Source organism: Pavona decussata, unplaced genomic scaffold (assembly GCF_977016875.1).
Source record: "Pavona decussata unplaced genomic scaffold, jaPavDecu1.1 SCAFFOLD_223, whole genome shotgun sequence".
NCBI lineage: Eukaryota > Metazoa > Cnidaria > Anthozoa > Scleractinia > Agariciidae > Pavona > Pavona decussata.
Window position 1 is genome coordinate 1683187 of NW_028145628.1, and position 12726 is coordinate 1695912.

Genomic DNA, 12726 nt, shown 5'->3' on the forward strand with positions numbered 1-12726 from the left:
AGAGCCATAAGGATAAGTTTGGACAAGCTTGTAATAGGAAATTTCCGAGTTGCTGTGAACCTCAGTATGAAAGCGAGGCTAAATGCAAAAAAATAGTTTTGTTTGCATATAAATGAAAACTATTTTTCATGACAAAAACTTTGCACTTAGCCTTGCTTTCATAATGAGGTTCCAAACTACTCGGAGATGGTCTATTAGATTAGTAATAGACACACTTTTACTTGAATTCAAAGCCCTTTATTATCTTGTGTCCCCATAGAGAAATTTATAATTTTTCTTGACATTGTATCATTGTAGCGTTAACCTGCGATAAATGTTTTGGTTACAAGAACGTTATGAGTCATAAAACGAATAATAAACTTTCTTTCTCTCTAGGAGCCGTCCTCTGATTCGCTCTTGTCATCTTTTGGCGGTGACAGTTATATGTTTTAGTAATTTACTCGTTTTTGGGCAAAGTACGATTTAATAAAATTTGTTTCTGAGCCAGTCAGGTGTAAATCACATGTTGTAAGGCCCTCAATCCTTATTCTCGGTTTTTGAAAATGCTTCATTGGCTAAAAGGTTCCGTGAAAGATAACACCGCATCCCAAGCGTGCGCCCGCGTTCCCAGTTTTCAAGCTCTCTTCTCTCGCTGGCCCAGTGCCTCGCCCCAAGTCATCTCTCTTCTGATGAATCTGTGAAGTCAAGAGAGGCACATTGAAAAGTTTCGTTTAACGCTGAATAATGAGACTCCTGCATTCTTGGAGTGCTCCAAAACTACGAGGCTTGGCTTGAATCAAAGGGACCTTACGTAACCCAAACAGCAACACCACCCGGCAACGCCAACAAAAAGGTCATTAAGAATCTACCTTGTGATTACTTCAAACCATTCAATTTGTGCAATGCGGCCGAATTATCCGGAAACAAAATTAGTATCAACAACGTTCAAATTGACTGAAAGAGAAAAATTCACCGCTGTATGCCCATGTTCTCCTTAAAACTTAGAATGTGGTCATTTCACGTTGTTTAGCGATGGTCGCCAAAGAAACGTACTAAAAATTATAACGTACGTGCACAGTTCCAGCCATTGCACACTAATATTTTTTTTTTAATTATTTTTTTTTTTTTTTAAGCTCTCGTTGTTGCCGCCGTCTGGTTTTCGTTAATCGGATCTTTAAAGATGCGAACTGATGCAATCCGATGCTAATCACCGCGCGAGTAACTCGCGATTGGTTTTGTTTTTGCTTCTCATTGGTTGACAAATTGGTTGGAGTTTTGACAACCAATCACAAAGCGTAGTAAAGCAATCCCAAAGCAAACGCCGTGGTTGGAGTTTTGTCAACCAGCCAATCACAAAGCATAGTAAAGCAATCCCAAAGCAAACGCGCATTTACCGTCGACACATAATTTAAAAAAGCCGCACTATTATGCATCAATCAATTTCATCAGTGCCCATCTCTCCCCTCCCCCCACCCCCTATGGGCATTAGTTGGGCGTTTTTACCCCAAAGTTCGCCCCGGGGGTGGGACGTTAGTCTGGCATTTGACGGTCTTGTGATTTTCACCTCACAGCACTGTTACATCTTTTCAATGAAAACTTTGTCTGTAATTACGATAAATTTGAGATTAACTTTGTCTAAGGCGAGCAAAATGAGATGGTAGGTCGACAGAACGAACGTGCACTAAAGCAATCTAAAGAAATAAGACTTATTTGAGACTAAGCTTGACCTGAATTAGCTTTGATTAGATCAAGGTACACCCAGAAACGAAGAAATAAACTTATCGTTTTCGCTGGATCGTGGGGGCGTTTGAACAGTTGGTTTAACTTGTTTCCGCCGTGGGCATTTGCCGGTTTGTTTTCAAAAAATCCCAATGCCTGAGTTTAACCCGAGGGGTGTATAAAAAAAATATAAATAAATCACTATATTTAAGTGTCAATGTATTTAGCGCGGAGCACTAATTGGGGACACTTTCCAGATCGAATTGGAATTTAGAAGTGTTGGTTTTTGAGGAGAGGGGAAAGCCGGAGGACCCGGAGAAAAACCTCTCGGAACAAAGACGAGAACCAACAATAAACTCAACACACATATGACGCTGAGTCCGGGATTCGAACCCGGGCCACATTGGTACGAAGTGCTCTCACCACTGCGCCATCCCTACTCCCCCTATTCCAGATTAGAAAGGGTCTCAGATCAAAAACTAGAGAAAGGTAGCTAGTTTCCTGACATGACAAAATGAATAGTAAACTTACGACGATTTGGAGAGGACCACGGCTATTGACCCCTCAAAATTCTTTCCTGACTTTAAACGTTATCTGGAACACTCAAGAGGAGGGGGGAATGGGCACTACTGGGAATACCTGATGAATCACGCTGCCCTAATAAGGGACTGTGCAATAATTACCAGGAGGGGGGGGGGGGGCTGAAAAACCAGAGGAGGGGGCATTACCTAAAATTGCTGCCAAGATAGGGGGGGTCAAAGTAAAATCACTCATTTGACAGAGGGGGGGCCTTAAGTTTTATTCGAAATGTAAATAAACTTAAACGCAATTAAAGATTCTCAATACAGGCCTCATGATAGACTGTAACAAATATCAATACGAACAGCTGTTAAACGATAATGGAAAAAATTCCATCAAAATGAAAAGATAACTGATTAATTTTAACCCTTCTTCTATTTAATTACGCTGACCCTATGTAAAGCAAAAATCATGCACTTGTTTTTTAGCATCCCCCGTAAAACAATGGGAATCAAACAGATCTCGTAGACAAGCTTTGTCGGTTTTTGATGTGAATAAAAGTAATGTTTCTTCATCGACTGAATCGATTTGCTGAATTCCATACATCTCTGGCTCATAACAAAGTTCAACAGGCTCTCCTCCCAAGGATCTAAATATAATGCAAGCCCTTTTTCGTCTGTTATTGGAAGCGTTCAATCTCCTGTTCTTTGATTTTTTTCTCTGCTCCTTTCTCTTTCTGGCTTCAGAAGTTTTGGATTTTGAGCCAATGTGGTAAGCACCCCGGTACTTAGCAAATGTTTTGTCTAAATCTTCAATCAAGCGATCAATATCCTTCTCGATACCAAATGTTACGTAATAACGTTTGTCATTATTGAGGCTGTGATGGTGGTGGCGGCGAGGAGTGAGTGCGTGTGTGTGTGTGTTGGTGGGGGGGGGGGGGGGGTGCGACGTTATTTTTAACATAACAGAGGGGGGCTTAGAACTAATTTTTTAGTTTTGGAGGGGGGGTACTGTCTAAGTTTTTGCTAGATAACTCTGGTTTTTCAGCCCCCCCCTCCTGATAATTATTGCACAGTCCCTAACAACTTCGTGGAAGACTGACAAGACTACCAGGGCGACGGAGAAAGATCTTTTCATCCTTAGTTTGAATAGACCATCAGTTGATTTTTTTCTCAAAATTCTTTTGCGGAGTTCTTTTCTAATTAACAATTAGATCATGAGCTCGAGATTTCTATCGCGTGATAGCTGACGAGGGCGCAGCCCGAATCAGCTATCACGCATAGAAATCAAGAGCGAATAATCTAATTGTTTTAGTATAAATTTACTAGTCGGTGAAAACTAAACAAGTAAATTATCTATTTCCTCATCGCAGACACTTCGAAAACGCGAGGAAGCGGCCGCCATTTTGTTGAAAACCGCTTCTCACTATCTCTCACAGAATACTGAGATAGCGAGTAGCGTAGTCAATCAGAGAACGGCATTCGTGATAGAACACTAGTAGATTTATACTAATTCATGTTATCCTTAACACGAATGGTTCCAACCAAGCCTTACCACGAAAGCTCTTCCGATGACAGAGTAAGGTCCAAACAGAGAAACAACGTTGTCTTCAATTTCGTCGTAGATTCGTCCCTTGTCGTCCGTGAACAGGTTTCCCAAACCACCAACATGACTAGGGAGAAACAATAGTGTGGATTGGAAATGAGAACCATTCACCCACATCAAGAGAGGATGAAGGTAAGAGAGGCAACAGTTAATTCATGAGAGAAGTGTGCTAGTTTTGAAACATTCTCAACCATTTACTATTGTTGGCATCATCTCCATCTTCAGCTGTCGTTGTCGCTGTTGTTGTTGTTGTTATTATTATTATTATTATTATTATTATTATTATCATCATCATCATCATCATTATCATCATCATCATCATGATCATTATCGTTATCGTTATCGTTATCGTTATCGTTATCGTTATTATTATTATTATTATTATTATTATTATTATTAAAGTTCCACCTGCAATTAGAGATCTTATCACCTTACGCTCGACCAAGTATAAGCTTCGACATGATTACATATCCTTTCTCTGCCAAAAGTTAACGCGACTAAATACGGTCTCAAATCATGGAGATATTTTGCGGCAAAGATATGGAACGAGCAAACAAATGATATTAGAATTAAAGCCGGCACTAATGAAGTGAAGAACAAAATCTGATCACTAAAGTTTTGACTGTTATCAGAATATTTTTTTCTTCATCGATTCTTAGTTCTTAGCTTTTACAGTTTTTATACCACATGAATTGTTGTTCATTTTTTAAGTTTCTAAGTTTTAGTATATACTTGGCCGTGGATTACCTGTAAACTAGCTGATTAAGCTAAGCGTAACTCCCACGTTAAATAAAGTATCGTTACCGTTATCTAGTCCTGAAAATGATCTAATGTTGACTGATGACCTGCTAAATAGATACAGAGTAAACGTCTCCGATCTCGGATTGCTAAAAACTCCACGACAGTCTTGCCGCCATATCCTGACCGTGAAATCATATCCTGATCGTGAAATCAGCCTTGCTCTTTTTTTAGATTATATCCTGTCTAGGACCGATCCAGACCCTGATTAGGACAGACTCGCTTTAAATTATATACGCCGTTCACGGCAGAGGAACCAAAAACGATACCCTATTCAGCGCCACGTCCCCATATAGCGCATAGAGGGGAGCCCCCCCCCCCCTCCCCTCTGGGCAATCGGGCTGAACTTCGAAGCACCTAGCTCGCAACTGCTTCGCATCTGTTGGTTTCGGCGATAGAGTTTAAACCACACTCAGAGGAGTAGACAAGAGTTTAAACCAAAAGTATAAAAGACAATTTTAGCGACAGCTCCTGTCATCTGAAATACTAGTGCTGTATCTAAACTATTCTAAAATCTGAAGTAAAATAGTTTCTGTGTCTGCATGTATGCTCTAGGGGAAGTGACGGGAGATTTCAAAATGGTACGACAATACATTCATTTAGTTACAAGAAATATCCACCGGAATCTTCAAAAGAACAGCTCGTGATCTATTGATGCTTTGCGTGTGACGTCATAGCGGCCATGTTGGTGTACAGAAACAATAAGATTTTTTTCCTCTGTAAGTTAACTTCCATTTTTATGCAAACTATGTTCACAAATTTTCTTTTGCTTTGTACACAAATAGCGGCAATGCAAACCACCTATTCTGGTGCATTGTGGAAACGAAAATGAGAAAACTTTAAAAAAAAAGTTAGCCTAACTTTTTTTTAAGTTGAAATTTCGACCCAGTTCATTTGTGATCAGAGACACTCACTGACAGTCTAAGTACACTGCATGGGATATAGTAATTTATAACAAAACAGCGCCATTAATTTTAGGCTTCTGTTGATAGAGAAACGTTAACGAGTTTTTGAAATGACACCAGATCCCCATGATATACATTTACGTTGCGTTGCATGCGTCAATTTGAGCTGTTGTCAAGCAAATCAAAACTTCTGAATGGCAACTTCGCGAGCAAGTGTTGCGTGACTATATAATTTTTGCTAGCCTCCGACGAAGACGCCCTCTGAACGTCACGCTGGGGAGGAATGCGTGACGATCCCAAAGAGCATCTGCGTCGGAGGCTTAGTTATTGCAGGTTACCGTATTACGTCATTCGGGCCACCATGAGTGAGGTTGAAGGGATTGTAATGAGCTCCGGTGCTCTGGCATCCTGAAAAAAAAATGACAACATCGTTATTCTCCCAACGTGTCTGCTTAATAATGTATTGATACGGGTAATGGGCTCCTGATTGATATTGCGAGGAGAAAAAGGACGTGGATCATCATAATTTAATGGTAAATCGAATCAAGATATTGCAAAGAGAAATCAGATGTTGATCACTAGAATTAAGCGGTGTAACAACACGATATCCTTGTGACCCAGTTGGATGATGATTTTCTTTATTCTCACAACCTGGCCGTCTGTTGAATGATGCTGATCATGATCAATGTGCAAACACATGATCAGCAACTCCAATAAGTAATGTAAGGATATGGCTTACCATCAGTGACTGTGTCTCCATATTCGTGGATATGGAATCCATGTGCCGTGTTGGGCGGAAGACCAGATATCTGTACAAGCATGGAAACAGGTCGCCCATAATTCTGCAATTAACAACATAACCATCGTCAAATGATGTCTTAATGAAAACATAAAGCAAAGCCAAGAGAACCAATGAAATCTCTCAAAGAAACAGGCTCAAAGCGCGGCTAGAATACGCGCCACAGCCAAGACACGCTTGGCAAGAGATTTCCATTTGAGTGTCATAAGACCAAACCCAAAGTAATTTTTCTGACCAATCACAACAGACGTAAAAGCGCAATTAACCAATCAGAACACAAATACATGTAGGTGTCGCAAAGGGCGGGAAAACGCGTGCGAGCGAGGAGTGATTGGTTTTAGTTTTGTTTCCCATTGGTTGAGGATGTGGGGCGAGTTTTGCCAACCAATCATAGAGCGAAATCAAAGCAAACGCCAAATTTCTTTCGATACTCATCTGAAAACCGCGCTAATGTCTTCAAGTTGTTAATCATGTTGTGTAGTGATTTTCTTATATATATATATAACTAATTTGAGAGACGTGAAAACGATGAAGATCTTTTAGTGACCATACTCAAGTAAACAAAACTGGGACCTACTTGCGTTGGAGTTCTGAAAAACGCTCCAGTGTCCCTGCAATTGTAGCTTCTCGATATCGCTCGATATTTTTGTCTAAGGGATTTTGGGGATTGTATCTTGTGTTGCACATTAAGGACTAAATTGGCGTGAACGACACGGGTGAGAAGCGCGCAGAGAATTTAAGAATGCGTGCAGGTGCAAAGCGCGAATAGCTTATTGTTTTGATTCTAGCATGTCTAAAGCGTGTGTCCTCCGTATCTTCACCTGCAACTTTGCGCGAAACTGGCTAAAATTAAACAACATTGTGATTTCTTCCATCGAAGAACGACATTCTACTCGACAAAGCAGTATTGTGCGCATGAATTGTTCAGATTTGAGGTTGCCAGACAATTTAATTTCAAAGCGCGCAACGCTTGAATCTTGTCTACTAGTCCACGAAGCTGTCGGTTTCGTTTCCTGGAAGGGAATATTGTTTAATGGGTGGAATAGGTTTGGCTGCGAGAGACGAAAAACGAGAAAGATAGAATAAGTGCCCTCTTTCCCATTCCCTAGCGGCTTGTATTTGAAGGTCCCCACTACTGTTCGAGTACTGCTAACTGCTCCGGCTATTACTTGTCGGGGTTGAAAACATGTGTTGTTTTTAGATCTCGTTTTAGCCAAGCTACAGATTCTTTAACTACCTGCATCATCTTGACTGTTCCCACCACAGGAGTTTCCGTACCGGGGGGTGGTTTGGAATTACGAGTGATCAAGCTCACTGCCGTTACGGTAGCTCCATCTGACAAAGAAAATAAGAAATATGAATTTTATTACTTCGATTGGTTCTTCGAGTGGTGGTATATTTCTAGCCTGGTGAATGAATGAGAATGATGTATTATTCCAGAAAGTGACGCAGGCATACTCGGAAAAAAGAAATCTGGTAGTGGTAGAGCATCCGAACTGGTAATTGGAAGGTCTTAGGTTCGACTCCTGATAGGAGCACTCGGACTTCTTTTTTCCGAGTATGCCTGCGTCACTTTCTGGAATAATACATCATTCTCATTCATTCACCAGGCTAGAAATATACCATCATACATTTCTCTCATATACCACACGTTCGACATTCAAATCCTAGCAGTATGCAGGATGTTTGTCCCATGAACCTAGTTTAATGGCCTTAGCTCCCACGGGTCTCCTGTAGCTCAGTGGTAGAGCATCCGAACTAGTAATCGGAAGGTCTTTGGTTCGACTCCTGATAGGAGCACTCGGATTTCCTTTTTCCGAGTATGCCTGCGTCACTTTCTGGAATAATACATCATTCTTATTTTGTTGTTTCTGCTAACAGTCAAACATTTTTCGGTTTTGAAATGACAGTACATTTTTGTGATACTTCCCCTTTAACGCCGGTTACGCGTCTTTTCCAAAAATTCTGATTGGTTCATTGTGTTGCTTACATCTGGTATCATTGGCCAGAGTAATAACTTTGGTTCGGAACTTCAGTAAGGCATCATAATCTCCGTAAACAACAGAGAACTTGCTATTCAAAACGTTGATAACCGTTAACCTCTTCCTTCAAGAATCAAAGTGAGAGGTCATCAGTTAACACCGAGCAACGTGTTGAGGAGATCGAAAGGTAACTGTTGGTAATTAGTAACTTCTAACTTCTGGCTAATACTTTAAGTAAATTGAAATATAAATTTAGATTAATAAATATTAATTCTGACATTGAACAAGAGCAGTTACCTCGAGTATAACAAATGTCCGTAGCTGTTGCTAACGTCAGCAAACCACAAAGGAAAATCAGCATCATGGTGTATCTATGAAAATTTTTTTAAAGATTTCATACATTAAGAATGTCATAAGATTTCGAGTTCCCCACCCCAGAAACTGTGAGAAGGCTGGTACGAGCAAGGGATTGTGGGAACGTTTGGGTCGAAGGATGGACATCGCGCTAACGAATAAGTGCAATTTCGGTATTTTCTCGGGGTAGCGTAGTTCTTACTAAACAGTTTTCACCTAAAAGGGTATTTCCTATACAAATGACTACCGAGAAATGCAGTGCACTTATAGAGTGTTTTCACATGACGTCACGGCGGCCATGTTGGTGTCCCAAAATGAAGAAATGGCGGCCATGTTGGTGTCCCAAAATGAAGAAATGGCGGCCATGTTGGTGTCCCAAAATGAAGAAATGGCGGCCATGTTGGTGTCCCAAACTAAACCTCTGGGACTTGAACTCTATTTTTATGCAAATACTTTCTTTTGTTTCAGTAAACCAATATGGCCGGTAGTCACGTGAATGAAAACGTTCTATTCATCAGCGCAAGTTCCATCTGTCAACCCAAACGATCCCATAATCCTTCAGTCGCATCATTGTTTTGTTTTTTTCTCTCTCTATACGCGGGATGCCTGTGGCAGAGCGCGACCTATTCGCTCGAGTATCTTTTTTTTCTTCATTGCAGTCGCAATTGTCTTTTAATTAATTTACTTATTTATTCATCATACGCGGGTTGAGTTTGTTGTTGGTTCTCGTCCCTGCTCCGAGGGTTTTTCTCCAGGTACTCCGGTTTTCCTCCCTCCATAAAAACCAACATTTCCACATTCACAATAAACGCGAAAACAGCGGACGAAGAGCCACTCTGTGGATGTGCCACTGAAATTACCATTTATTTTATTTTATTTTATAAACTGTCATTATAATGAAGGTAAGCCAAGAAATACGCTTGCTTTTAAACTTAAACAGCTTGTTTGTGCCCGCCGAGGTTCATTTGCTGGTTTGTCTTCAATCCTTATTCCCCGGGGGTCATCCCTGGGGGAGTCCTGGGGTGAGGTGGGGGGGGGGGGGGGGCAATGCGATTTGGAATTACCGATGCGTTAACTGATCTTCGAAAGCTAGCCTGGTACTCAGGTTCTCGAGAGCAGAGGCGCTCTTTGGAGAAAATTTGTTATCCAAAGCTTTGACCAACAATTTTAAAAACAGATTCATCAGATTCATTTCCAACTGGTATCGATTCCGGGGGGGGGGGGGGGGTACTTCCGAAAATTTTCGATAGGGGTGTGCCGCGAATTTTTTTCGAACCCTGACCCTATTAAAGGGTAAAGGAAGGGAAAACGGATACCCTTTTTAAGGACCAAACTCGAAAAATGACACCCTATTCAAGGGACCCAAACAACGGCTAATGTGCACAGATAAACACAAATCTCTATGAAAATCGCTTTTCTAATACTTCAGCGGACACTTCACTTTTAAAAAGCCATTCTTTTTCGTAAAACGTGGCGCTTACAAGCCTCAATTTAACTGATACATTTTAGGTACCCTATCTAAGGACTAATTCAGGAACGCGTTGCTAAATGAGGATAAAATTATACCCTATTTAAGGACTGAGAACCTCAAAAACCATACCCTATCTCGCGGCACGTACCTATATAGCCCTTTATATGGGAGTGCCCCCCCCCCCCCCCCCCGTATCGATGCTATAACAAGCTATACTGAGCAGGTACAACATAAGTTATTCAACTGAAACTGCTGTACTGACAAACCTCGTGAAACATGTCGAATTAATTTGCTCAGCCCCTGAGTGTAAACAGTTGCCCATTGACGTGGCAAGAATTGCATACAGAGTTGTTGCCCCCCCCCCCCCCCCACCCCCGGGGTCGGAAGTTATTGTTATGTTATTGCAATTTTAAAGGCTATCTATTTGAAGCAATCTGATTCTTTTCATACGCGCTGTAGTTATCATATAAGAACGTTGAGTGGCAAGCTAACTATATTGTCTATTCAACCCAAGTAATAAGCATCTTGGTCACGTCCACATAGATTTACTGAAATACTATAACAGATAACTTTAATAAGAACATCTTAAAAACTTTTCAGGCTCAAATTGCGAAAATAATAAGAACGTTCAGCCTCAGGCCCAAAATTCACGTTAGTTTTTATAAAAAAATAAATAAATAAAGTGAAAAGTGTCCATCGATTTTTATCTTATTAACATATTAGGTCAGACATTTTAAACTTTTTTGGGTTGTCAAAGCTAAAATGGCCTAAAATGTTTTCCATGAGTATAGACTGCAAAACAGGAATTGTGCACGGAAATCCCATCGATCTAATGACATGAAGTCACCGCAAATTAGACGTTCTTATAAAAAAAAACTTAAATAAAAATAAAAAAAAGAATGTCCATCGATTTGTTTTTGAATATTTTAGCACAAACTGCATTTTCAACCGCTAGTTGTCAAAGATAAAATGTTTTCCACAGTACTCCACAAGTATAGACTACAAAACGATATTTTTTTCTCTTAAATCCATAGAAAATGCTATTGAAATCAGAGCATGGGATGCAAAAACCTTGAATCAACGCGTGCCAGAGATAAGAAGTTGTCCCGCTCTCCTGTGCCCCAATTAGCTTTCTCGTTAAATCGACCGAAAACAGTGAGCAACCTCAGCGAAATCTGAAATAAATTTCTTACTGAGTTCCGTTGGGTACCGGTAATGAATTTTCACTGAGATTAACGCTAGGAATGTACGGTGTACATGTGTGAAGATCAATTTTATTGTATTGTTCGTTTCGCTGTACGTGTACAAAACAGGTCAAGTTATTTTCGAGTCTGTGTACGAAAATCCGATTGACCTGATGACATGAATTCACTTTCGATTTTGTGGTAAGCAGAACTTTCCTGTGGTGTTGTTTACACATGTTTACAGTAACACCTTCACAATACTTCCCAAGGTTCTTCTATCCTTCGAGTCTGTGACTACACTAACTAAACCTGCTTGACTGTCAAGTTCCCTGATGTCAGTTGCTACTTTTAAAACATTCATTAACCAAGGGGATTTTCACCCTATTTGTTAAATTTGTACAAGGTTATTCGATAGATCTTCGCGTGTGCCCGAAAGTTAAATACTTGAAGTACAGTTCCTTTCAATTTCAAACAAATCTTTAAGTTAATAGCATTGTCTTCGCAAGTCTTTGTTGAATAAGAGACATCAATTAGATATCGTTAAACAGGCGTTAAATTTAGAGCACACAGACTATTTTTTTTACACTTTACATTGCAAACAAACTGCAAATCAGGGAGATATTAATCCGCGCGTGACTGCAACCAGAGATTATGAAGCTTTGCATATGAAAGGTATACGTGCTCTATTTAAACATGTGATGCTATGTCAACAGTGTACACTAGAAGTGTCAAATAAGTGTTAAATTTAGAGCCCAGAGACTAATTCTTATCACCCTACCTTACACGCAAACTGCAAATCAGGGAGATTTTCATCCGCGCGTGACTGTACTCAGAGATTATGAAGCTTTGCATATATAAAGTATTGACGCGTTCAATTGAAACATGTGATCTTATGTCAATAGTGAATAATAGCAGAAAAACATTTAAATATCAATAACCATTGTTATCATCGAGTGCAGGCTCGCACTGCGTGCAAAGGTGAACCGCCTTCTATCCAAAAAAAAAAAAAACATCGCAAAAATTCACCCGGAACCAGCCAATAAAACAACAGCTTCTCCGCTGCCGAGGGAGGTCGCTTATGACGCCAGCCGTTAAGAAACCGCACTTTCACTTCAAAGCAAAAATACAGTTGATCCTTTTTGCGGTACCATATCAAGAGGTGACGAAGAAAAGCTCGTTTTATTAAATAAAGATTAATTTCCTTCTTTTAGCCCTTGACTTTTCTCTTTTGACATTTTTTATTAAGGGATGAGTTAGTCAGGTTTAGAGAAAAGTCTCTCCTAAAATGAACGATTTACTGCGATTCACCTCCATCCATAAAACAATGTTACAGTTTAAATGGCAGTTAGTCTAAAGTATAACTGCGACTGGAAATAATTTTCTGCGAAAAGACTTAACTGAGCAGGCTACT

General features: G+C 40.2%; 1 protein-coding gene across 3 annotated transcripts; it reads right to left on the reverse strand.

Moving 5' to 3' along the window:
* Positions 1-215: 215 nt before the first annotated feature.
* Positions 216-12225, reverse strand: LOC146459077 (uncharacterized). Of its 3 annotated transcripts, none has more exons than XM_085090019.1 (7): positions 12094-12225; positions 8604-8677; positions 7562-7659; positions 6265-6367; positions 5864-5933; positions 3772-3889; positions 216-674 (listed from the first exon to the last, which is right to left on the reverse strand). In XM_085090019.1, the coding sequence occupies exons 1-7, from the start codon at positions 12165-12167 to the stop codon at positions 555-557; spliced, it is 657 nt and encodes a 218-aa protein (XP_084946145.1). In that variant the 5' UTR covers positions 12168-12225; the 3' UTR covers positions 216-554. The 3 variants fall into 3 exon arrangements, with proteins under 3 accessions (XP_084946145.1, XP_084946147.1, XP_084946146.1); XM_085090021.1 differs by having other exon boundaries at positions 12099-12164; XM_085090020.1 differs by lacking the exon at positions 12094-12225 and adding an exon at positions 11907-12057.
* Between the last annotated feature and the right edge of the window lie 501 nt (positions 12226-12726).

Bases quoted from the DNA above. Each gene is read 5' to 3' on its own strand.
- LOC146459077 (XM_085090019.1), bottom strand. From the start codon at position 12,167: ATGCAAAGCTTCATAATCTCTGAGTACAGTCACGCGCGGATGAAAATC. The intron at 7,660-8,603 runs GTAACTGCTCTT...TTTCTTTGTCAG, and splicing joins GGACATTTGTTATACTCGAG to ATGGAGCTACCGTAACGGCA. The intron at 5,934-6,264 runs GTAAGCCATATC...TTTTTTTTTCAG, and splicing joins TGGAGACACAGTCACTGATG to GATGCCAGAGCACCGGAGCT.